The sequence below is a fragment of the Lepisosteus oculatus genome, chromosome 1 (assembly GCF_040954835.1).
Source record: "Lepisosteus oculatus isolate fLepOcu1 chromosome 1, fLepOcu1.hap2, whole genome shotgun sequence".
Taxonomy (NCBI): Eukaryota; Metazoa; Chordata; class Actinopteri; order Semionotiformes; family Lepisosteidae; genus Lepisosteus; species Lepisosteus oculatus.
In genome coordinates, this window is record NC_090696.1 from 16,182,273 (window position 1) to 16,204,758 (window position 22,486).

A 22,486-nucleotide genomic window follows, 5' to 3' on the forward strand; every position below is an offset into this window, starting at 1 on the left:
AGCAGCAATGCCAGCCACTGCACCACTGTACCGTCCCCCATAGTGATATAGCGATATTGGTGTGAGAGTGGGATTTGAACCCACACCTTTGAAAGAGTCTGTACACCAGGGGTGGGCAACCCAGATCCTTGGGTGCCATGTTTATTTCTGGTGTCATTCCATCTCAGACCTTAACGACTTAATCCAACCCATGAAATGGTTCTCATTGGGTCAGGTGAGTTGCTCTTTCTTGGTATGAATTAGGTGCAAATTGAAAGGCACCTCTAAAACCAGCATTATCCTGGCGCTCAATGGCACTGGTTGCCTAACCCTGCCCATGCCTTAATGCAAATTGACATTATGAACCACGGTGCTAGTCAGAATGTGAATGGTGGAAAGAAAAATAACAAGCATGTTACTTCAATTCACACATGTACAGTACCAAAGGTTTTACAACCCTGGTACCTGTCCTTCCATTGGAATACAACTATGGTGCTCTACTGCTGTTTCCCACCCGACACTTCCTCACACTAGTAATAATAATTAATAATTGCTTACACTTATATAGTGCTTTTCTGGACACTCCACTCAAAGCGCTGTACAGGTAATGGGGACTCCCCTCCACCACCACCAATGTGCAGCATCCACCTGGATGATGCGACGGCAGCCATAGTGCGCCAGAACGCTCACCACACATCAGCTATCAGTGGGGAGGAGAGCAGAGTAATGTAGTCAATTCATAGAGGGGGATTATTAGGAGGCCATAATTGGTAAGGGCCTATGGGAAATTTGGCCAGGACGCAGGGGTTACACCCCTCCTCTTTTCGAGAAATGCCTTGGGATTTTTATGAGGTTCTTACCTCCTTCACACTGGTCTTGGATGGAGTCCAGACAAACCAGCACCAATTCCCTTTCCAGCACATCTCAGTCACTGACCGCCTCGGCGGCAGACGTCAGCTGTTAATTTTATCATCAGATGAGTAATCTAAGCCCTTTCGTCTCATAGCTCCGCCAGGCTCCCTTTTGATAAAAATATATTGTCTTTTGAAGTCCTGGTCTGGGGAGGTGCTCAGACAAGATGTCTGTGGGCTACAATGTTGGGAGAGGGGGAGATCCTACAGAGGTTTGGGCTTGGGAACCAGATAGATCGACGTCTGAGAATTCTGGGCATTGTCTTTGGTGAAAATCTTCTCTCATTTTCAGGCCTGGCGGTTTCCGATAATGTTCAGCAAGATACACTTTGTGGCTTTTGGTTTGCAGACCGAGGCTTTGCAATGTTGTTGAACCACAGAATTTGATTTTCCTGGCAGGCAAAGCTCAAACCATTGAGCAACAAAGAGAAGGACCAGTAAAAAAAAACAAAAGAAGCTGTTCAGGCCGATTCAAGAGGCGAGCCCACTGACTCTGAGGAATCAGGTTAGGCAATTAAGTCAACAAGACATACTGCAGCCCTGGCTCTGGACATTGAACCCTCTACACGAGTGTGGCAGGTCGTCAGACACTGCCAAGCAGTTCCCAAGCAGCACCTAAACATATCTACAATCTCTCGCAGTCTGGGAGGTCAGGGAATTCCAGAAATACTTGGTGTAAGTGAGGCAGTACAGATGAACTATATTCTGTACAGCAGATCGCACAAGGATTCTCAGTCAGCCGGGCCTTTTCTAGAACAGTCCGTTTGGCTTGTTTCCTACTGATGAAGGCCAAAGAGGCTGTGATTGACTATGAAATGTGCAAAAAGGGCGTTCTGGCCGCCAACAGCGATTGAAAAAAAAAAAACGGAATTAAAAAGGAGACTCACATGATAGGTACGCGGTTTAAAAGAGTGATTTCAAAATGTGCTTCCAGAAACTGGCTGCATCCTAGCCTTGTGGATATGGGCCTCTTTCACAGCAAGGAGGCTCTCTGTTTCCATTGCACCAGAGCTGTCCTGATTCTGAAGCAGTTTTTTTTTCTCCTGGTTTGAATACAGCCTGGCCCATCTGGGAGGTAACAGGGAAGGGGGCAGAAGCTGTCTACCAGGGGGTATTGTCCCCCCTCTTCTCGGCTTCTTCACAGAAGGGAAAGGATGTTTTGCAGGGAATCACAGTTCGTTAGGACTCCAGGAGGTTCATTAGTGGCAAAGGAGATTTTCTGGGCAGCCCACAAAGTTGCAGCTGACTGTCAAATCTAAACCATTTCACTGTGATACAGATGCCAACTCGGAGTGGGCCTTGAGCATTTATAGGAGTCATTTTAAAATAGAACTGTAGCTCGAGTAACATTTTTCTAAAATAAATGACCATGTTGTCATGATCCCTCACTGTTCTAATCAGGCACAGGGGGTGGTTTAAATGTTTCTGATGCAGATACATGATTGGATTATGGTTCTGTGCAACTTCAGTGATGAGATAGTTCAGCCCAGATCTGCATACCACGCCTGGGGGAACAAAGTTTTCAAACATTGAAGACAGATGTAGAAATCTTGCTGACTATTCCAGTGGGGAAGACTTTTAAAGGGTTCTGCATCACCGTCAGATCTATATGTGTATATTGGAGTTTTGAAATGCATTTGTTATTTCTGCAAAACTAAGGGAGTAAAACAAAAGTGAATCATAATCTTTTAGAGCCTCACTTACTCCTTGCTCTACCATCAGCAGCCCATGCATTGAGATAAGGCATATGACAGACAACACCTAGCACAAAAGGGAGCAGGCTGCAACTCCATAGAAGGAGATGTGGGAAGAAATAATTTCACATCTTGTGCAGAACATATGGGGTAGCCAGCATGTAGCCGGATTCCAGTATGGAATCCTTCTCAAGTGGTTTCAGAATTTCCAGCAATAATTTGACAACACTCTCAGGATTATTGATTCACACTCCCCTCCTCTTAGCAATTGAGGTTCAAGAGGGACTTTACCTTTAAGAGAGGTGGCTGCAAGGTAAGGGAGAGTAAAACAGTCCCGTGTCAGTCCGCTGGTCAGAGCTCCACAGCTGCTCCGCTCAATAATTAATCCCTGACAGAGCTCTGGAGCTCAAACTGGCAGGTGAGCTGAAGAGCAGGGGTGAAGGTATTCTAGTTCATTACTTGGGTAAAGGCTTGGGAACAGGAACAAAGAGTCCACACACTGGGACAGGGAAGAATTGCACAGACCCCAGCAGATCTATTACAAAATTGTAAGGTTTTGCAAAGCACCACCGCTGGTTTAATGTTTCTGTGGTTCTTCCAGAGTCCTGGCAGCATTTGTGATGAGTCTGTCATCAAAAACAAACTACTGACTCATTCGCCCAAAAATTCTCCCAGCGCTCCTGAATTCTATGCAAGGGAGCCTGGGGAGCCTGTAGCAGCTGAATTTGAGGGTGAGGGTTACTCTGAGGGCGAAGGTTGAGGTCGCACATAGAGAGACTAGTTGCTGGCAACCGAACTAGCCAGATGGACCAGTCTCCCCTTGACTTATGCTCTTCTGTCTCCCATTGAAATTTAAAGAGTACAAGCCCAGAGCTCGCTCCTCTGTGCATGGAAAAAAACCTGGTTCCTAGATGCACAGAATACGCTCGGAGCATGACCTTTTGTGTAGGGAAAAGTATGCACATATCAAAAGGAAAAAATAAAGGGATTGAACCAGACTGAGGGTTGCAGAGGGCTCCATCCCCACTGCACTGAGGAAAGGTGTGGCTGCTCATTACCTTGTTAGCGTGGCCTTTTCCTGTTATCATTGCTCTCAATCATCTTTAACGTGCGGAGCCCAGCCTGTCATTAACCTGTGCCCTGAAGGACATTAGAAGTGGAAAGGGATGGGGGGATTGAGGTTTTGAGTCCAGATTGATTTCTTTTGTGTTTAATTACAAACTCAGTTCCTGGAAGGCTGAGTAATAAATGCATTTTTTTTTACTAGAAAGTTTGATTTGCGAGATCACGATATCACAACACACTCTTTTCCGTTTTCAGCCTGTGTATCCAATTTCTCTGCTCAGTGATGCAAACAGTTAATGCCAAAGGCCTGAAGCAGCTCATCCGTGCTGGAGGAGTCAGACAGACCCACTGTTTGGAATGGAGGGAGCCCAGCAAACACTCACACTGCAAGTGGAGTCGAGCTCCCTTTATGACAAAAAGCCACAGTGATCAGAGCTGAGAGGCTGCGCTGTGGTGTAATTTGAGTAACGGGCATTGAGCTGCAGCTTTAGAAATGTATTTCTTCGCTAAATAGAAGCTTAGTGTAGCTGTGTTAGATCCCACAATGTAAAGTGCTCTTTAGTGCTGGGAAGTCTGACTGCAAGAGTCCCTGCTTTCCTTTCAGACGTTTATGGCTCAGGTACAAGACAGTGGGGCCTTGTTTTCGTCTTGCACTAAGTCTGTGAGTAATAACTGGACTCTGTTATCTCTCTGCTTCCACAGCGCAGAGCACTTAGGTTTCACACTACCAGGTACATGGAAACAGTCTGACTGTCCCTTCCCCTTTCCAATTATGAACTGCAAAGATATTTAATCTTTGAAACAGTAAGGCCAACAACAGGAAGAGCAAAACTCTATAATATATATAACAGAAGGTCGGGATCACACAGTGGCATGGAATGGTTTTCCAAATGGGTTTGACTTGGCCAGGGGTAAAGCTGAGCTTGCCCTCAACAGCGCCCCCCAGTGTCTTGCCAGACACCTGAGGGTTACAGCAGCCCTCCACTCTACAGTACCTGTACTGTAGGTGATAATAATAATAATAATAATAATAATAATAATAATAATAATAATTGCTTACACTTATATAGCGCTTTTCTGGACACTCCACTCAAAGCGCTTTACAGGTAATTGGGTCTCCCCTCCACCACCACCAATGTGCAGCCCCACCTGGATGATGCGACGGCAGCCATAGTGCGCCAGAACGCTCACCACACATCAGCTCTCAGTGGGGAGGAGAGCAGAGTAATGAAGCCAATTCATAGATGGGGATTATTAGGAGGCCATGATTGGTTAAGGCCAATGGGAAATTTGGCCAGGACACCGGGGTACACCCCTACTCTTTTCGAGAAACGCCCTGGGATTTTTAATGACCACAGAGAGTCAGGACCTCGGTTTTACGTCTCATCCGAAGGACGGGGAATTAGATGAGCGAATGATGTGGGGCTCGCAGGATGAAAAGAGGCAGATATTTCCACAGTGCACAGTCCTGAGTGGACTGACAATGTGGCTGTGCACAATGTCACAACACACAGACTGACAATGGCTGACAACACACAGTCCTGAGTGGACTGTCAATATCACAGCGCACAGTCCTGAGTGGTCTGACAATGTGGCTGTAGACAGTCCTGAGAGGGCTGACAATGTGACTGTAGACAGTCCTGAGTGGTCTGACAATGTGGCTGTGCACACTCCTGAGTGGACTGACAATATCACAGCTCACAGTCCTGAGTGGACTGATAATATCACAGCTCACAGTCCTGAGTGGACTGATAATATCACAGTGCACAGTCCTGAGTGGACTGACAATGTGACTGTAAACAGTCCTGTGCAGACAGACAATATTACAGCACACAGTCCTAAGCGCAAACCAAAAAAAGCCCTGTTAGGCCCAAGATATAAGGTTAGTTCTCTGCTCAGAGAAGAAACATTTACTAAACACGCTTCCTGGTAGCTCTTTCTCACATCTCTGGAAAACCTAGAGAGGACAGCCTGCACGTTTCCTCAGCAGCTGCTAATGTAACCCCCCCCCACACAAAACAAACCCATTGCTGTGCTGAAGGGCTATCCCCAGCACAAGCCAACAGTTTCTAAATATATTTTAGCACACACAGCAGACTGAATGGCCCAGTAATCAAAGCCAAATTTGGCCTCAGAGGGAGCACTCAGAGCCCCCCGTCCCCAGCTAAGAGTGAATCAGCTAAGTCAACACAGACTAATTCCAGCAGGGTGGCTTTTAAAAAGTCCTCACGGAGTTTCACTGCTGGGAATGTAGGTGAAACTGCATCCTGCCAGTCCGCTCTCCAGCATGGGACTCGTTACGGTTCCACCGCACTGACTTGGAATTCCAAGAACGCAACGCCGTCTCCGTCGAGGGAAAGCTGTGGCACAGCCTCTCACAAGCTCCGGCGCTGGTAAGAAGAGCCGGCCCTGCTCGTGTCGTTATGCCCCTTCTGAGCCAAGTTTACCACATTGTGCTCTGGGCAGAGGACAAAGCACTCCGGGTCAGCGGAGGAGGAGCGCGACAGACTGGACCACAAAACGTGTAAAACATTGTAAACGCATGACAGGAGCACGGTGAATTCATGGGGAAATGGCTAAAACACCACTCAAATCCACAGTTATAAACTTTTTTTTTCCTAAAAGCTATGTTATCATCACCCAGGTCTCCATTACGTTTAAAGCACTTTGAGTGAAGTAGCCAGAAAAGCGCTATATAAGTGTGAGAAATTCTATTATTATTATATTTCTCAGATGACCACATCTTTTTTCTTCCCACCCAGCTGGGCTCCATACCACAATGAATCAATCATTCTGCACCATTTCCTGAGTGCACATAAGCCAGGATACCGATGGGGGGAAGGCCATCCCATCCTAATCCGTCTGGGATTTAGACTGATCCGGGGAGCTCATCCAGCTGTATCTTGAAATATCCCAGGGTATCTTCTTCAATAACCAAGAGCAAACCAAGAACATGAGGCACTTCTTTAACCCGAGGGGTGGGGGAGTAGGGAACGAGCTGCCCGCCCGTGTGGTTGAAACTGATCATCTTGGCGCCCTTCAGGAGATGCATGAGATCCCAGGATTAATAATTAATATGCTACCAGCTACCAAATGGGCGAAATGGCCTCCCTCATTTGTAAAATGTCTTATCTGTGACCATTCTTCCATTCTTATTACAAGTGACTGATAAGGCACTGAATGGTCTGGCTCCATCCCTCCTTGAAGACTTTCCCTGGTTAAATGCCTGTGACCTGGGCAGACAATAGCTCCCTGGTGTTTGTGTGTCCCTGGGTCTCAAGCCAGACAGTGCCGGGCTGTTTCGAGGTGACACATTTCCCATGCCCCTCAGAGAGAGTGTTTTAAACGACAGTTTCACACAACGGTACTTTTAATTTCTGAGAAAAAAAAATCATTTGTTTGCATGTGAATACATTTGGACCAAGCTTTTATTGTTGTGGTTTTTGTAGCTCCGAGTCTGGTGTCCCCGGTTTTGAACAGTGCCTTTGCATGTTTATTCAAGACGCTTTATAAACGTGAAGCAAGTCGAACGAAGAGCTGCCTCCTGGTAGGACAAGATTTAAAGCAGAAGCACACGGAAAAGTTGATAAAACTAGTCACTCCTGTCGCCTTTTTATTAATGAAGTCTTAGGTGACGGAAGTCAAACTAGTCATAACATTTTTAAATACGGACGAGTGAGGAGTAGGCTTCTGAAAAGATTTCAAGGATGGGTTTCTGTATGGAGAATTCTATCTGTTGTGTGCTGAGATATATTGTTTAAAAAACCTGTGAAACAGGGCGTCGCTCATCTGCTCATGTATATAATTTAATTTATTCTAGATTTTGAATATGCCTTTCAAGTCGCGTGTAGGTTTGGCTTCTCCTTAGGGACACACTTCCGAGTATTGCGTCCTCAGAGGCGAATGCACAAAAACGAGGTATTAATTATAGACGGGTCCGCAGGTTTGACGCTGTGTTCTTAAAACACAGTTAGCGTGACGCCCGAAGAGCTGGGGGCGGGCTGTTCGATTTCCACTCTGATAGCGGTTCGGGGTTTTTCTTGGGTCTATTAATAATCGTTGCTTTAATAACGCCACTTCCTACAATCGCCTTGCGGTCATGCCGTCTCTGAATTAAACATTAAGGACTTCGCTGTAAATGCCAAGGCCAGCGACCCGAGACAGGGCGCTCACGCACCCCATGACATCATTATCCCCGGAGGCAAAGTAAACCCGGGCCGTGTTTGCCCAAACTCTGGGGTCGTTAATATTTGTCAGTCTTATCTGAAACAACTGGAACACTTCAGTGCACCGGAGCCCCTCAACTAACCTCTTACCAGTCAACCTGGCGACTGGCACGACACAGGCGGTCTAGGGGTTTAGGTTTGTGGACATTCTGCAGACAGAAGAAAACAAACCTTCACCCTGGTAACTCGATGACTAAATGCGGTACATATCCTGATTTTATTCAGACCGCATCTGTAAAAGACACATCTATTTTAGGGCAAGATTGTTGAAAATTTACGAAAAGGCTGATTTTTTCACATGTGTCACCCTTAATGGCAGGTATAATAATAATAATAATAATAATAATAATAATAATAATAATAATAATTACAGCTGTGGCGCATTTCTGTTTCATCAGTACACACCGAGACGCTGTGAAGTAATAATATAATGTAAACAGGTTTTTTGGATAAAGCACTATCCAATTGTTTTACTGTCGAAAAGTGGGGGTAACTCTTGAAAGAAAAAAAAATGATATGGCTTCCATTAAAAATCTCATGAGCGCGCCATCTAACAACGGAACACAGAAATTACATCTTTTTTTTTATAAAAAAAACGGGAAGAACCTGGTTTGATTTTATGGCCAGGGCGGGATTCACATTGTGATTAACTGCTCCAGAAACCCCCCCCACGAATGATGACCGAAAGAGAAACGGTGTCGGCGGGCGTCTAGTCGTTTTTTTTATCTTTTTTTTTGTGAATTAAAAGCCCCACCTCTATAGGAGTGAGTCATCTGAGGGGGGGGGGGGAGAACACCCTCCCTTCAACTCCACTTTTGAGCGAGCGAGAGAAGTACGGGGCTTTGAGACTCAGGAGTTTTCATTCGTGCGAGGATGCGTGAAGGTTCGCAGAGGTCTTAGCGAAAACGGGAGAAGTGTTGCGCCTGGATCAGTGCGGCTTTTTGTACACGCTCGGCAACAACATCAACAACAGCCCTGCACGCGTGTCCCTGGATTAACTGCAGACATGGGCTCGGCGAGACAGCGCTTAGGAAACTCTCCCGACTTTTTAACTCCGGCGAGTCTCCCGCGACGAGCGCTGCTCTGCCTCTCGCTTGCGGTTTTGGCGAAGCTGTGCGCTGCGTTTAACTTGGACTCGGAGAACCCTACCGTCTATAGTGGACCCAACGGGAGTTATTTTGGCTACTCTGTGGAATTTTACTTGACCAATTCTTCCAGGTGAGTGTCGTCCCCCCTCCCCTTTTTTTTCTAAAACAAGCACTTTGTGTTTAGCGTTTTTTGTTACCTGTGATAGTGTGACTTTATAGATTAGCTCGGGAACAAACGGAATCGGAACCCCTTTGCTTACCCTGGTTGTCAGTTGGACATGAGGTGATTTAAATGAGAAAACCCTGCGTTAAAAGGCAAGTTAAACCGCTGAGAAATATCTCTCTACAGTGAGCACATCAGTGCAACTACAACAGCCATCCTCTACTTAACGTCTCTGAATTTGTGTTTATTTGACCTAAGACGCCAACATGTAGATTGAATCGTAATTTTCACTTTTTGACGGTTAATTGGGTTTAATTTGTTGCATTCACAACTAATTAAATGAAAATAAGGTGCGTTCGGACAGTTTATTGTACGGTACTAAGTTTATGAAGTTCCGATACTGCTATTCTTGTTGATTTGTTTTAGCGTAATGATTCATTCATTAGTTCGTCTGCGCAGTCCCGCTCGGTCACGGTGTGTTCCTGTCTCCTTGTCCTGTTAAAACGCATTTTAGTCCCCCGCCCCCCCCCCAAATGGGAGAATTTCCTTTCTTTGGAAAACGGCCCTGTTTCTAACTTCTACAAGAACTAAACCCAGACGTCCTTTCCGGAGAAAATCACAGCGGACATGGTCCACCTAGGACTTTGCGCTGCTTCCCCGGCGTGCCTTTGTGGTGGCTAAAATGAACTATTGGCTGCCATCTCTTATTTTAATACGGATCTCTGTAGCGGTTCCGTGCTGCTCTTGTGGGGCTCCGGGAAAACCAGTCCCGGATTTAAATCGAAGGTGTGGAAATCAAATCCACTGGGATTCTCCCCATCCTGCGGAACTTCTCAGCTGAGCTGACGGTTATCCTAGCAGGCTCAGGGATGATCGAAGTGACACTCCTGACGCCAGTAAAATGCCTCTCAGTGGAAGGACTTGTCTTGATTAATTGCTGGAGTTTGTTAACGTGTGAGCGGCGAGACCTCAGGGGCCCGTGTCCGCGGGGGAGATAGCGCTTTTCCCACCCGAGGAGTGAAGTGAATGAGCAAAGGTTTTGCGTGAGAGGCTGGCGCGTCGTGTTCCATTGTTTGCCTGGATTTTTAGGTTTGAAATCCAATGCTCCTTGGCTTCAGCAGGACGGGCACCAAACTGCTCAAGCCCCTGGGGAGGGGGGCTAATTGCTGAAGGGTAGGTGCGACGGCGCTCACACGTCTCAAAAGAGGGGCATTTTCAAGTGCGATAGGCAATCGCACTCAGTCATCTGGCTCCTGTGGCTATTGACCTGCGGAATTTGGAAAACTGATTGTGTACTCTCATTTCTTGATTTTTTCTTCTTTCTCTTCATGCTTGTGTGTCCCCTATTGGTCGGTGGGTTTGTGTTGTGGCAACACGGTTGTCTTTTATCTGCCTGCATAGCAACACGATGAAGCGAGTAAGGCTTACCTGTTACCTTTACCTGTACAGACCAGGAGAGACTGACTCGGACAGTCGATCGCTAGGAAATCGTCCTGCATTGTGAACGAGGGTTAGAGCTGGCTGCGGTATCGGAGAGAGCGGGGCGGGGAAGAGCTCTTTGGGGTTCTAGTCCTGCCCAGGACGTTACATGGGTCACCTTGCCTCAGTCATCAGGAACGATTGGGGAAAGCTTGTGAATTATCAAGCACTTCAGCAAGGGATCTCTCGTCCTTGAGGGCTGAGATCCCTTGTTCAAGATGACAGGTATTTTTCCAAACCTTTAGAAAGCGGCTACCTTCGCAGCCACCCTGTCCAGCACGGGGGCTGGAGCCTTCTGCCGCCTTCCCACTGCCCTGTCCCGAGCTGCCTGTCACAGAGGACAGGCTGGAACAGGGGTGTACACAATAGGCGTGCCTGATGACCACATTCGGAAAGAAGTGGGTGTTTTGTAGCACCCACTGTAAGAAATAAAAAAAACACTTTTATGGGGCTTATGTCTCGGCTCCCGTTAATACTGACCTAATAGCTGCACATAGGAAAGGCCTCTAGAATGGGAAAAAGCAGGGCTCTGCAGGAGCCTAGTCTCCTGACTAGGAGACCCCCAGGTCAGGGGCTCGTTGTGGAAAGACTTCTGTACAACTCCCTTTATACCTTCATGCCTTTCCTGCTGGTCGGTGAGGATTAACACCACACAATAAGAAGGCGTGTTAAGGAATGTTTATAGAGGAGTTGGGCTTAACCCTCCTGGCTGAGGGCCTGAGGACGAGGAAGTCGGGACCCCTGGAGAGTGGAGGGGGGGTGAGCCAGGAGGGAGCCGGGGGGGGGTCTCGGCTAGCGCTTTCCAGGAAGTGACATCGCAGAGTATCTGTAGATCTTGTAGGCCTCAGAAGATCTCCAGTTTAGAGTAGCAGAGGAGAAGCAGAATGTCCCCACCTCCTGAGCGTTCGTCAAGACCTCCGCAGAACAAAAAACGGACGTTGCCCACCTGCGCTGTGTTTCCAGAGCCCGGGGTGTGTTTTGGCGTCTGGGGGGCCGTGGGGACCGAGCCGAGGCAGCAAGGACAGTCCCAGCAGAGCCCCGGCAGGCAGCTCCTGGGGAGCTGTGCCCTTTGCTCCCGAGTGGGCTGGGTGTCTGGATTCCTTCGAGGCGGGGAGTTTTTTTCCCTCTTGGTTGTCGTGTTCTTGGCTGGGAGCTCGGGGAGCGGCGTGATTTAGAATGTGGTCCTGGTGGGCTGTGATGTCATGATGATCATCTGTGCTGGTCGCAGACCTGTTATTGTAGACCCCCCTCACTTGCTCCTCCATGAGTGTGAAGTCATAGGAAACACTCGCCCCCCACTTGCCAGTCTCCGGTGCCATTCTGGTATAAGTTTTGGGTGGGGGGGGGGGGGTGGTTAAATATAGGCATGTAGGGGCAGAGGTCACGGACAGTACTACAGGCTTAGAAGGCAACTTTGAGGAGTAAAGACCTCGAGGAGGAATAAAAAGAAGGATCGCACCAATGGTTTGTTCCCGCTGAGACGAAATGAAAGCCAGATGTGCTCCCGGGCCCGGAGCCGTGCCGTTTCTGAGCACGGGGCCTTGCGACTGGCGAGACAGCACCCGGACTCTGGGGCGGATCAGAGGTTCGTCGCACCCCTCCCTCATCCGTGTCCTGTAGATGGTCAGATTCCCGGCCGGTGAGAGGACCGTGCCCTGTGAGTGGAGCCGAGCCGCACAGAAGGGTTATGCGGCTTCTCGGATTCCTTCCTCCTGGTCGCTGGGGGGGTGATCGAGTGGGGAGGGTTTCTGGCTTCATCGCCGCGTTATTTGAGCTCATGTAATCGGGGGAGATCAATACCGATTAAGGTGAGCATCATCCAGGTGGGGCTGCACATTGGTGGTGGTGGAGGGGAGTCCCCATTACCTGTAAAGCGCTTTGAGTGGAGTGTCCAGAAAAGCGCTATGTAAGTGTAAGCAATTATTATTATTATTATTATTATTATTATTATTATAATAACTGAGACGATACGTCAATCTCCGAATGAGCTGGTTATGGGAAGAATCCCCTCCCGCAATTTCTTCCCCTCGTGAAGCAGTTTCTTTACTTTCCTCCGATCGAGGGATGAATACTTGAAACCTGCTTTTGCTGTGGTTCGGATTTGCAGCCGTCAGATTTAAGATTTAAGAGCTCCGAGGGCTGTCGCGCTGTGGGGACCGAACGCCCAAAGCCAGAGGCAGAGATGAAGAGTGAAGGCCTTTGTGGCGTTCCTGGCTGCCTGGGGGGCTGCCAGACGGCCCCCCCGGGGGTCAGTCGTGAGGTTGCTCACCCTGTAGTCCGCAGTGCGGAGGAGACGGAGGCTGGAATGACCTCTCTGTGTGGGTGCCAGGCCCGGGAGCTTGAGTAATGATCAGCCTGGGAGATGGACTGGGGAAAGTAAAATTCAGCACCTTTCAAGGGTGACAAGTCTTGGAAGCTTGGAGACGCTCCTAACTACGTGTGGACCCTCCTCAAGCGTGATGCAATGCCTGTTAAAAGTCGCAGGAGTGGGGGGTGTGGGAGGGTGCGTGAAATGAATCCCGGTGTTGTTTCAGGCTAATGCATTCAGAATGCTGGCCACTGGGGACCAATGTGCTGTAATACTTTCCTCTCCAGTTGGACCTTCTTCATTCACATCAGTGCCGGGCCTTGTAAAAGAGGACTGTTAATGGGCTTCCGCCATGCAGGTGCCTGAGGATCTCGCTGTGTTGCAGCTTCATCTGCTCTGGGTCTTCCAGGCTGGGGGCTTGTTCATTCCAGTGCGAATTCTGGGTTGTTTACAGCCCGATCCCACCGGGAACAGCCGTGCTGAATGAAGTCGCCCCTCAATCAGGGCAAAAACTGAGTGATTGACGATGAGGAATGTTCTCAAAGCATTTTTGGGGGAAAAAGCATTTGTCAAAGAAATGATAAAAATCCGTTTAGGAAAATAGCTTTTTTGGTGTGGGGGGGGGCATGCACTTTCATTATTCACCCGCTCATGTATTATGTATGGTATGTAAACTGCAAAAGCCAAGTGTTTATGTTAAAGTGACACTGCCTAATTTATAGGGGATAATAAACCATTAACAATTAACTAGTCATTGGCCTTTCAGCATTTGGGAACAAGGCAGTTAGGAAAAGCAAGACTGATGTCAGATACTGGAATTTCTTGCTCATTATTACTACTTCTTTCTCACTGATTCAGTAGTGACTTGAAACAGCAGGTCGGTCTCTGTCTGGAGCAGTTCCTGTGACACAATGCAGAATCCTGATCTGCTGATGGTGTGTAAAGGCAGGACATTGAAACATCTTGTCGTTGTCTGTGCTAGATTTACAGCAGATGAAGTGAGAGGCTTGAAATGCAAAAGCCATGCAGCTCATTAAGTGGCCGGCTTGAACAGGAGTCTATTGTGTTAGTGATCTTACCATACCACGTGTATTGGACGCGGGGAAATTGATGCCATGGGACAAACCGTAGTTTCCTTCATCCAGGAATTGCACAGCAATGAATGGAATGAGCGCAGCTCGTGGGGTGGTGCACCACACCGCTGATATATCATCATGGCAAAATCTCGGGGAGAATCATGCAAGTACATTTCCTTTCTGAATGAATAGATGACCGTCTGATAAAGAGAACGAGTTTGCTCTGGTTTGTGTGCTTGGTGCTAACTGGCCCAGCGTTGTGCTCATGCTGACTCAGTGCAAACAGAACAGAAAGTAGAATCTCATTAACTCAGTGGCTAAAGAAATACAGGGCTCCAGTGCTTTTTTTCCAAGGGTGTTCTTTCCATTGCATTCGCATGTACCGTCATTATTAACCCTATCGGTTTCTGGTCCCGATTCCCCGGGGACCTGCATGAAATTCTGGGATAGAGAAGCAAGGGAATAGCAAGGAAGGTTTTACTGGCCTCCTGTTGTTGCATCCCAATTTTTTCAAATAACCAACCCAGCAAAAGTAGCTTCTGAAAAGTATTTTCAGAGCTCGTCGGCAGGAAACTCACAGAGGACACTGATCAGCGTTGCGCTGCCACACTTGATTGCTCATTGGTAAAGCATGACAGTGTCGCTTCCCTCTGCTGTTTCCAGTATTGTTTAAGCAGCAAAGTATTGTACAAGACGTGTTTACTGGATTGCAGGTGGGAGTGCTCAAGCCTAAGTGTGCGTCTCTGGATGTGGCTGCGCCACCAAAGTGATTCTAGCAGCTCGGAGTTTCACAGCAACTGCTTTGTGCCATCCAGAAAGTTTGAAGCTTTCTGATCAGGCAGACGGTTAAATGCATGTCAAAAATGCCTCTTGCATACGCCAACCTAAAAATACAGGAAACGGAAAGCCTACGAAATAAGCTTTGTTTCTTTTCCTTTTCCTTTATAGGAAGGTGTTCTTCACATTTATAAACCACTGCTCGGGAGTTTGCTTTTCCAATAAAATGAAGGCAGTTTTGTGCCGTGCCCTTTGTCTTGCTTATTAACGCTGAGATTGCTCCATGATGCAGCATCACATAACTCCCAGGCATGTGATCTGGTATGAGGACACGGAAGGACTTTAGCACAGCCTGCGTTCAGAGTGATCATCGCCCAGGGAGGCACCAGACAGTGGATTCGGATGTTTGTATCTCCAGGGAATTTGCTGTGTGGGCTGTCGTAGGTGCACTCCTAATCCCTAGGGAATCCTCTCCTGCCTGCTGCGCTTGCCAGAGTTGGGCTGCTGCCAGCGGCTCTGGGTCTCCCCCGACGTCGCTCTGGGCTCGTGGATGCAGCGCTGGCGCGGGTTCAAGGGCGCCTCTTCCCAGCCGTCCTGGCAGGGAGTCCGGCGGAAGCTGCTCCGCAGTTCCCACGCCCCCCTCGGCGCATGTGCCTGCACGGCGTCTCCTCTCCCGCAGGTGGGCTCGGCTGCCCCCCCCCAGGCGATGTCAGCTGGCCCGTGAGGACTGCTGGGCAGTGTGCACGCTGTTCGCAGGGGGGCAGTGTGGGGTTATTTCCAGTTGAAAGTCAAAAGGAATATAGACGAGAAAGCCATGCTTTGGCTTTAAGATAAGATAAGATCACTTTATTAGCCATATACAATTTCTTGCATTAGGACTTTTTGTATATCCCAGCTTGCTCTCCATGAGACACAAAGACAGGGGGAGAAGCTTGGGGTCAGAGTGCAGGGTCAGCCATTGGAGCAGTTGGGGTTAAGTCCTTGCTCAGGGGCCCAACAGAGTAGGATTCTTCTGCCGGCCGCGGGATTTGAACCGGCAACCTTCCAGCCACAGGCACCGATCCTTAGCTACAGTGCCACCGCTCCGCCCACTTTGGGCTTTGGGGCTTCTTTAGACACATCAGGGCTTTGTTCTTCAGACACGTGGGCTCCAGAAAGCAACACGTTTCAGTTAAATCTCAGCCCTTTTCACTCAATGGACATTTCTGTCCTCTGGCCTATATAGGCAAGTTAATGGATGAAGTAGGGAACTGCGTAGGCAGCAAGGGAACAAGTAAAGGGTTATTCCCTGCTGAAAGAGAAGAAAGGGAACACAACGTTTCAGGTGTGGAGCCCTCTTCGGGTGTGCCGAAACGTTGTGTTCCCTTTCTTCTCTTTTCGGCAAGTTAATAGACGAATGTGTTCTCGCTGTGTTCTGAAGAGAAGTTCCGATCTGTACCGATCAATGCAGGATGAAATAATTGCCATCCTGCAAACTTCAATCCACATTATTACATGCTCTCTGGTAGAGTTTTATTGTTCGGTCACCTTGAGAGTTAAAACACACGAGGACATCAGACAGATCACCAATGAGACCATTTTGCTTGCTGCTGGTCGCTAATTTCCCGAGTCTCTGCACTGGATCACGGGAAAAACTGTAAGGATTTTGACAACCTCTTAGCTTTTTTTCCCTCCCTCCTGGCCATGGACGTTCCCGTGAGAACTCTTCTCCAGGCAGGATGTGGGGTAGGTACATCTGCTTCAAGCCCTTTATTTTCAGCCATGTTGGTTTTGTAAACCATTGAGCAGAACTGAGCACGGTTCTCCAAACCTGAAGTTACGGGTCCTGGCTTGAGTTTTAAACATGATTACATTTGACACAGTGCTATATCTTTTTTTGGAGGAGAGTCAATTTTCCTGTTGATGTTGCAGCCATTTGCCATGAGATCATGGTCTTACTGGAAAACGAAGACCCGGCAGCTCAGTGTGAGTGGCTTCATTTTGGCCACACAGCACACGCCCTCCGATCTCTGGGAGGTCAGTTTCCTGCCATTACTCACTTTCTGAGTTCCTCCGAAAAGGCAATATTTTTTCTTCTTTCGTTCCCTAATGCTCTTGCATTGTAAAGAAATATTTGTCCACGATTTCCTATACAAGCCCGCTCAAAACTGAACAGCGTGGCTTTTGTAGCCTTACTTTTTGCTAAGAAAATACTCCTTTCTTTCCTCAAATGAACGGAGGAAATTAAATCATTGTCAATTAGTTTTTTAAAAAAAAAATAACAGTGCGGGGCTGAATGCGAGTCGAGCTATTATTAAAACATTGACTTAGCTCTGCTAAGAGTTGCTGTTCTGACTCTGGGCGGCGATTAGTGGTTTGAACTGCCTCCCAGGACAACGGGGTTCATTGTGAAGTGGAAAAGGTTTTCTTTTGTGCAGAAATTTCCGTGTGACTATTTAGTCATGTCTTTATTTTTTTTCTTCTTCAAGTGGCTCTGTTCCCTCCTGCCTTGGGGGCAAGTGAGCCTGAGATTCCAGCCAGGAGGAGAAAGGAGCTAAGTTCTTCCCCTTGGAACACAGGAACACAGTTCAGTTAGACCTAATGAAGGGGTTCAGACAGTCATCTAGTCTTGTAGCACTTAGCTCATATGACAGGGTAGCTTCGCTGCCGTCTCCTTTATTTCGTTTCTTGCTCGGTTCTTAACTCTGTGTGTAGAGAGTAGAGAGAGCCTTTATTTTCCCCCAAGAGGCAATTTGTTTTGCAGCATCAGATGATATAAAGAAAAAACATAAACAATGCACTAGAGGGGATCTGTTGATCAGGGTTATGGCTTCCGGTATAAATAAGACTTTAAGCCTGTTTGTTTTTAGATGTGTGGAATTGCATAGCGGGGTGTCCAATAAACATGGAGTTTTATTGCAGCACAGCTCAATCCAGACCTCACACACTGCACTGGAGAGTCAAGGGCTAACTCGGTATTTCTCAGGCAAGGCCTGTGACCCCAGTTTCCAGCCGAGAGATGGGGGGGGGGGGGAAGGCAGGCTCTTATCCCGACATATCGGAAAGAATCGCGTGGCCTGGCTCCTCTCCGCCATCCCCCTGCTGTGTGGAGGAGTGGCTCCCGTCTTCATTGGCAGGTGTCGGGGAGGTCTGGTGCTAACAGCTTTCGCGAGAGCCCGTGAACAGCTGGGGCGGCGATTTGATTCTCTTCACACCACGGTGGAAGAACTAGAACGTGTTCCCTCCTGGAAGGTCTGCTCTCGTGTGGAACCCTTCTTATTGGAGGAGACCAGAGAGGTTAACTCACAAAGGAGAGCAGGCCGGTCGACTTGTTTGTCATCTAGTCACTAAAGCATATATAAGGGAAAAAAAAGAATACAGCCATGAATCATCGGCATTAGTGCCCTAAGCTGTTAAACACCGATAGTTTTTTTTCATGGATTGTAGTATTGACTTCAGCATATTCAGATGATTTTTGCTCGCAGTGGAGAAATACTGTATTTCCCCAGACGTCCTAGGTATTTGCACCAGCAACAGCAGGGTCTTTCGTGGAGAGTGGTGGGACCATACAAGACTAAAACATAAACACGTGGGTTCCACAGGGGAGGGGGCCGTTTGACTCCTTTAGCCTTACTGGTAGCTTGTTGCTAATTGATTTGAGGAGCTCATCCAGCTGTTTCTTGACTGCATTTAATCCTGGCCTTTCAGTGTGCCAGTCTGTCTGTTGTATCTTGAATAGTATGGAAGCTTGTTCCAGGAGTGGGAATAATAACTTGGAAAATGCACCGCTGTCAGAAGTTGTTAAGTATGATAGTCAAACCACGCTATGCTGCTATTCGCGTCCCACGCGGGCCTCTCTGATCTGCGATTTTCGGTTTAATTTCTGCGCTTCCAAGCTCGCAGCCCGTCTAACCTGCCCCTCCTTTTCACGGTGCCAAGCTGTGGAACACGTTAAGGGCTTGCAGGGAGCGGTGTGCATCTCTAGATAAGCTATTCGGGGAGAGGAATGCCGCAGGGTTGCCAAGGAAAACACGGGGCCAGTGCTACATGGTGTCAGGTAAATTACTTCACTGCACAGATCGCTTGTTTCTCTCTGGGTCCATGCCTCCATTTGATGAGAGATCTCCTGCACTCTCAGCTAATAATAATAATAATAATAATAATTGCTTACACTTATATAGCTCTTTTCTGGACACTCCACTCACAGCGCTTTACAAGTAATGGGGACTCCCCACCACCAGCACCAGTGTGCAGCCCCACCTGGATGATGCGATGGCAGCCATAGTGCGCCAGAACACTCACCACACACCAGCTATCAGTGGGGAGGGGAGCAGAGTAATGAAGCCAATTCATAGATGGGGATTATTAGGAGGCCATGATTGGTAAGGGCCAATAGGAAATTTGGCCAGGACACCGGGGTTACACCCCTACTCTTTTCGAGAAATGCCCTGGGATTTTTAATGACCACAGAGTCAGGATCTCATCCAAAGGACAGCGCCTTTTAACAGAATAGTGTCCCCGGCATTAGGACCCACACAGACTGCAGGGTGAGCACCCCCTATTGGCCCCACTAACTAACACCTCTTCCAGCAGCAACCTTAGTTTTTCCCAGGAGGTCTCCCATCCAGGTACTGACCAGGCTCACACCTGCTGAGCTTCAGTGGGTTACCAGTTTAAGGGTGTTACAGCTGCTGCCTAAACCTTTGCCCAGATGAGTACCTTATTAGAGCAAGTCATTGAGGGCTATAGCTGAAGTGAAAGGGGCTGGAATTGAGTGACCTGTGTGGGGCAGGTGTGATGTCTGCCATTTGTCACTTTGGCTCCTGAAATAAGAGGGAGAGGCCATGAGGGAGATAGATTGCATCGGGCCAAGATCGTGATCGTAACTGCAATCGGACTGCTGCATCATGCTTTACAGCTGTGCAAAGCCAGTGCTCAGTTGTGACATCGCAAAGCGATGTGTGGAATCAAAAAACAATCAAAAGTTATTTTGACAGTATTTATATACACAAGATTAATTGGCATTTTTCTTGTGCATCGGATGTGTGACCTGTGTCAAACCGTGGCCCAGAAAGATGCAGGAGAGCTGCCCCTCACTGCCTGTAATTTGGAGATTAGCGGGCTTCAGTTTTAGGCGGCGCCTTACGGTTTCGAGGTCTTCTCATGAAGACCAATTTTCCTGGCGTCCTTGTCTGCTCTTTCTCTAATTGATCTCGGTCTTGGTCTTACAGGTTACGTAAGGACATGATTTGCAGAAGAGCGCTCTTCATAAGCTTATGACTGTTTGTAGGGTTTGAAAGCTGGAGGGGTCTTTTGTAAAAGCTAACTCCATGCTGTTACCTGATTTTATTTTGAATGTGCATGGAGAGATTCAGACATTATGATAGGCTTCCTTCTGTTCCTTCATAAGTGTCATTTGGGAAAGAGCTTTGCAGCTTAAGAGAGAAATTGTAAGTGGGTCTCATGTACTGTGCAGTGGGAATTGTATTTTCGTACCAGACTTCAGTAAGTAAATAAAGAATTCTGGCTGCAGCTTTATTTTCTTTTAAACACTAAAGAAGAGCTGTCAGACTTTGCGTAGGAAACTGTAAGAGCAGCTGAACAAATAAATACCTTTTGGCCGAGACTGTGCAGTAAGATAAAAACGAGATCGTTGAGGGTCTTTCTGTGGGTTGCTGTTCCACAGAAAGGCTGTACTGGATTGCTGCGTCAGTTCAGAAGGAAGAGCAGTGCATGTTGGGTCTAATGTCTCTGGAACTGCCAGGAAGACTCGGGGTGATGTTGTTCTTTTTTTTTTTTCCTGGCTCCGTCAAGAAAGGGATGAGTAATGGCAGTGAGCAGAACCTGGCAGTGACTGCCAGAGGGAGCAGATGGTGGCGTGCCTGCCGGTCCCAGAATCCCGCTGGCGACTGGGCGTGGAGCGTGTCTGTGCTGGCACCGCTCTCCCGAGCCATCAGGAGCTGTCGGTCTGGGAAACGAGCTGCAGGGAGAGCATGGCAGAAAGCCTGACCACCCGGGATAGGGATACTTCAGCTCCCTGGGCCAGACAGCGAGTTCTCCCATCACCTGCCCCTGAGAAAGTTTGTGCGTTTTCTGGCTCTGGGTTAGGGACTTGGGAGATGCAGCCTGTTTTGGAAGGAGGTGAGGGGGATTTGGCTTGGAGGTGATGCGAGTGTACAGGCTGGAAACTGTAACAGAGAACTAAAATGTTTTAATTTTGTACACTTTGGGCTTTTTCTTTTCGTATGCGTGTTAAAACATTTTTCCCTTGCCTTAGCAGTTTGTGAGCAGTGAATTGAAATCTAGCCATCTAAAAACATTTTGCTTGCTGTTCCTAAGATTGGGGAAGTTGTTGTTTTTTTTTGGGGGGGGGCAGTTGAAAAGCTTTAAAGCCACTTGATTTGCCATGCTTCTCAATGAAAGCATTTAGCTTTTTTGGGGGTTCAGTTAGATTTCCCTCTGTGGGTGGGTCTGCTGTTGTTAATGTTATCCGGACTCTTTCCACAGCAGTAATAGTCCAGTCTGGCTTGATCACCCGACCTTGAAGCTGCACCCTAAAACAGATCATGCCAGTCCCTTACACAATATTGGTATCGCTGGCTTTAATGTGAGCTCGATCCCTTTTTTATTTAGTTAAAGGTTCATGTGCTATCACCTTGGCTGTCTGGGTACGTTTATAGATTTGACTACAGGATAACCAATTGCCAGTGCATTTGGAAATGCCACTAGTGTCATGGAGGTCTGTGTATGCCAGAGCGGTTATCCCCAACCTCTCCTGAATGAAGTGTACTGATGACAGTCAGTTCCCCATTGCATTCTGCTCAAAGTGTACAGTACCAATACGGGTAAAGACGTAGTGAACCCATGCCTGGCTGGTCTCTCCTCCTGACTGACCCGGGGCCTCTGCAGTTAACTGGCCAAGGGTTTCTTGCAAGATGGCAGCTCCTGCCGGCTGCGATGTCAATGAGAGGAGCCCCACTGCTCCAAGCCAGCACCAGCTCTCCTGCTAGGCACTCTGGAGCCCGGCCATGTGTCGGGGAGGAGCTCCTGTGATTCTCTCTGGAGTTGGTGCAGGCTTGATCCCGGAGGGCCAAGCCTGAATAGAATCACTGATTCCAATTGGGGTGGCTGTGTGATAAGAAACAGTGTTTTAGCCGGCAGCTGGGGGCTCGTTGTGTGGCACATGACACAGTCCCGGTCTCCTGTCATTGGTTAAAATGACTTGAGGGCATTTTTCTGTTTTTCTGTCCATAAACCATTAAAGCATGGCTTGCCCTGGTTCCAGTCCTTCTGTAAAGGAAGAAGGGGAGTGCGTGAAGTGTTCTGACTCCATGGATCCCATCATCGATCACCGGAAATTGAAGGAAGAATTCCGTGGAAATTGATAAATATCCTGATTGAAGGAGAAAAGGTTGAGATGACCCTAGAATGCCGTTAAGTCTGGCAGTTTTTTTTTTCATTTGTTTGCTCACTTGTCTTCCAGCGATGTTGCTGATCCTGGAAGTGAACTGCCCTCTGACTGTGTGGAAAAGGCTCCTGTTCATTTTTTCTGGTACAGGGAAGGTACCCCCCTTCTCTTGTCTGCTGCCCAGTTGCTCAGAATTGGCCTGGATTAGTCAGCGCTGTTCAAGTGAGCTCTTTTTGCTCTCTTTATGAGCGGAAAACCAAACCTGCCAAAGCAGGTTTGATCTCGCAGTGGTTTTGGGTATAGAGACGGCCACGTGGAATTAGGAGTTATTTT

The 22,486-nt window shown here is 47.9% G+C and overlaps 1 protein-coding gene across 1 annotated transcript in view; it reads left to right on the forward strand.

The window, feature by feature from the left end:
• Window positions 1–8,662: 8,662 nt before the first annotated feature.
• Window positions 8,663–22,486, forward strand: part of itga5 (integrin, alpha 5 (fibronectin receptor, alpha polypeptide)) — a 67,253-nt gene continuing 53,429 nt past the window's right edge. Inside the window, exon 1 of the mRNA XM_069180988.1 lies at window positions 8,663–9,093. Within this exon, the coding sequence (XP_069037089.1) occupies window positions 8,882–9,093 (212 nt within the window). The 5' untranslated portion in view covers window positions 8,663–8,881. The remainder of the gene's footprint in view (window positions 9,094–22,486) is intronic.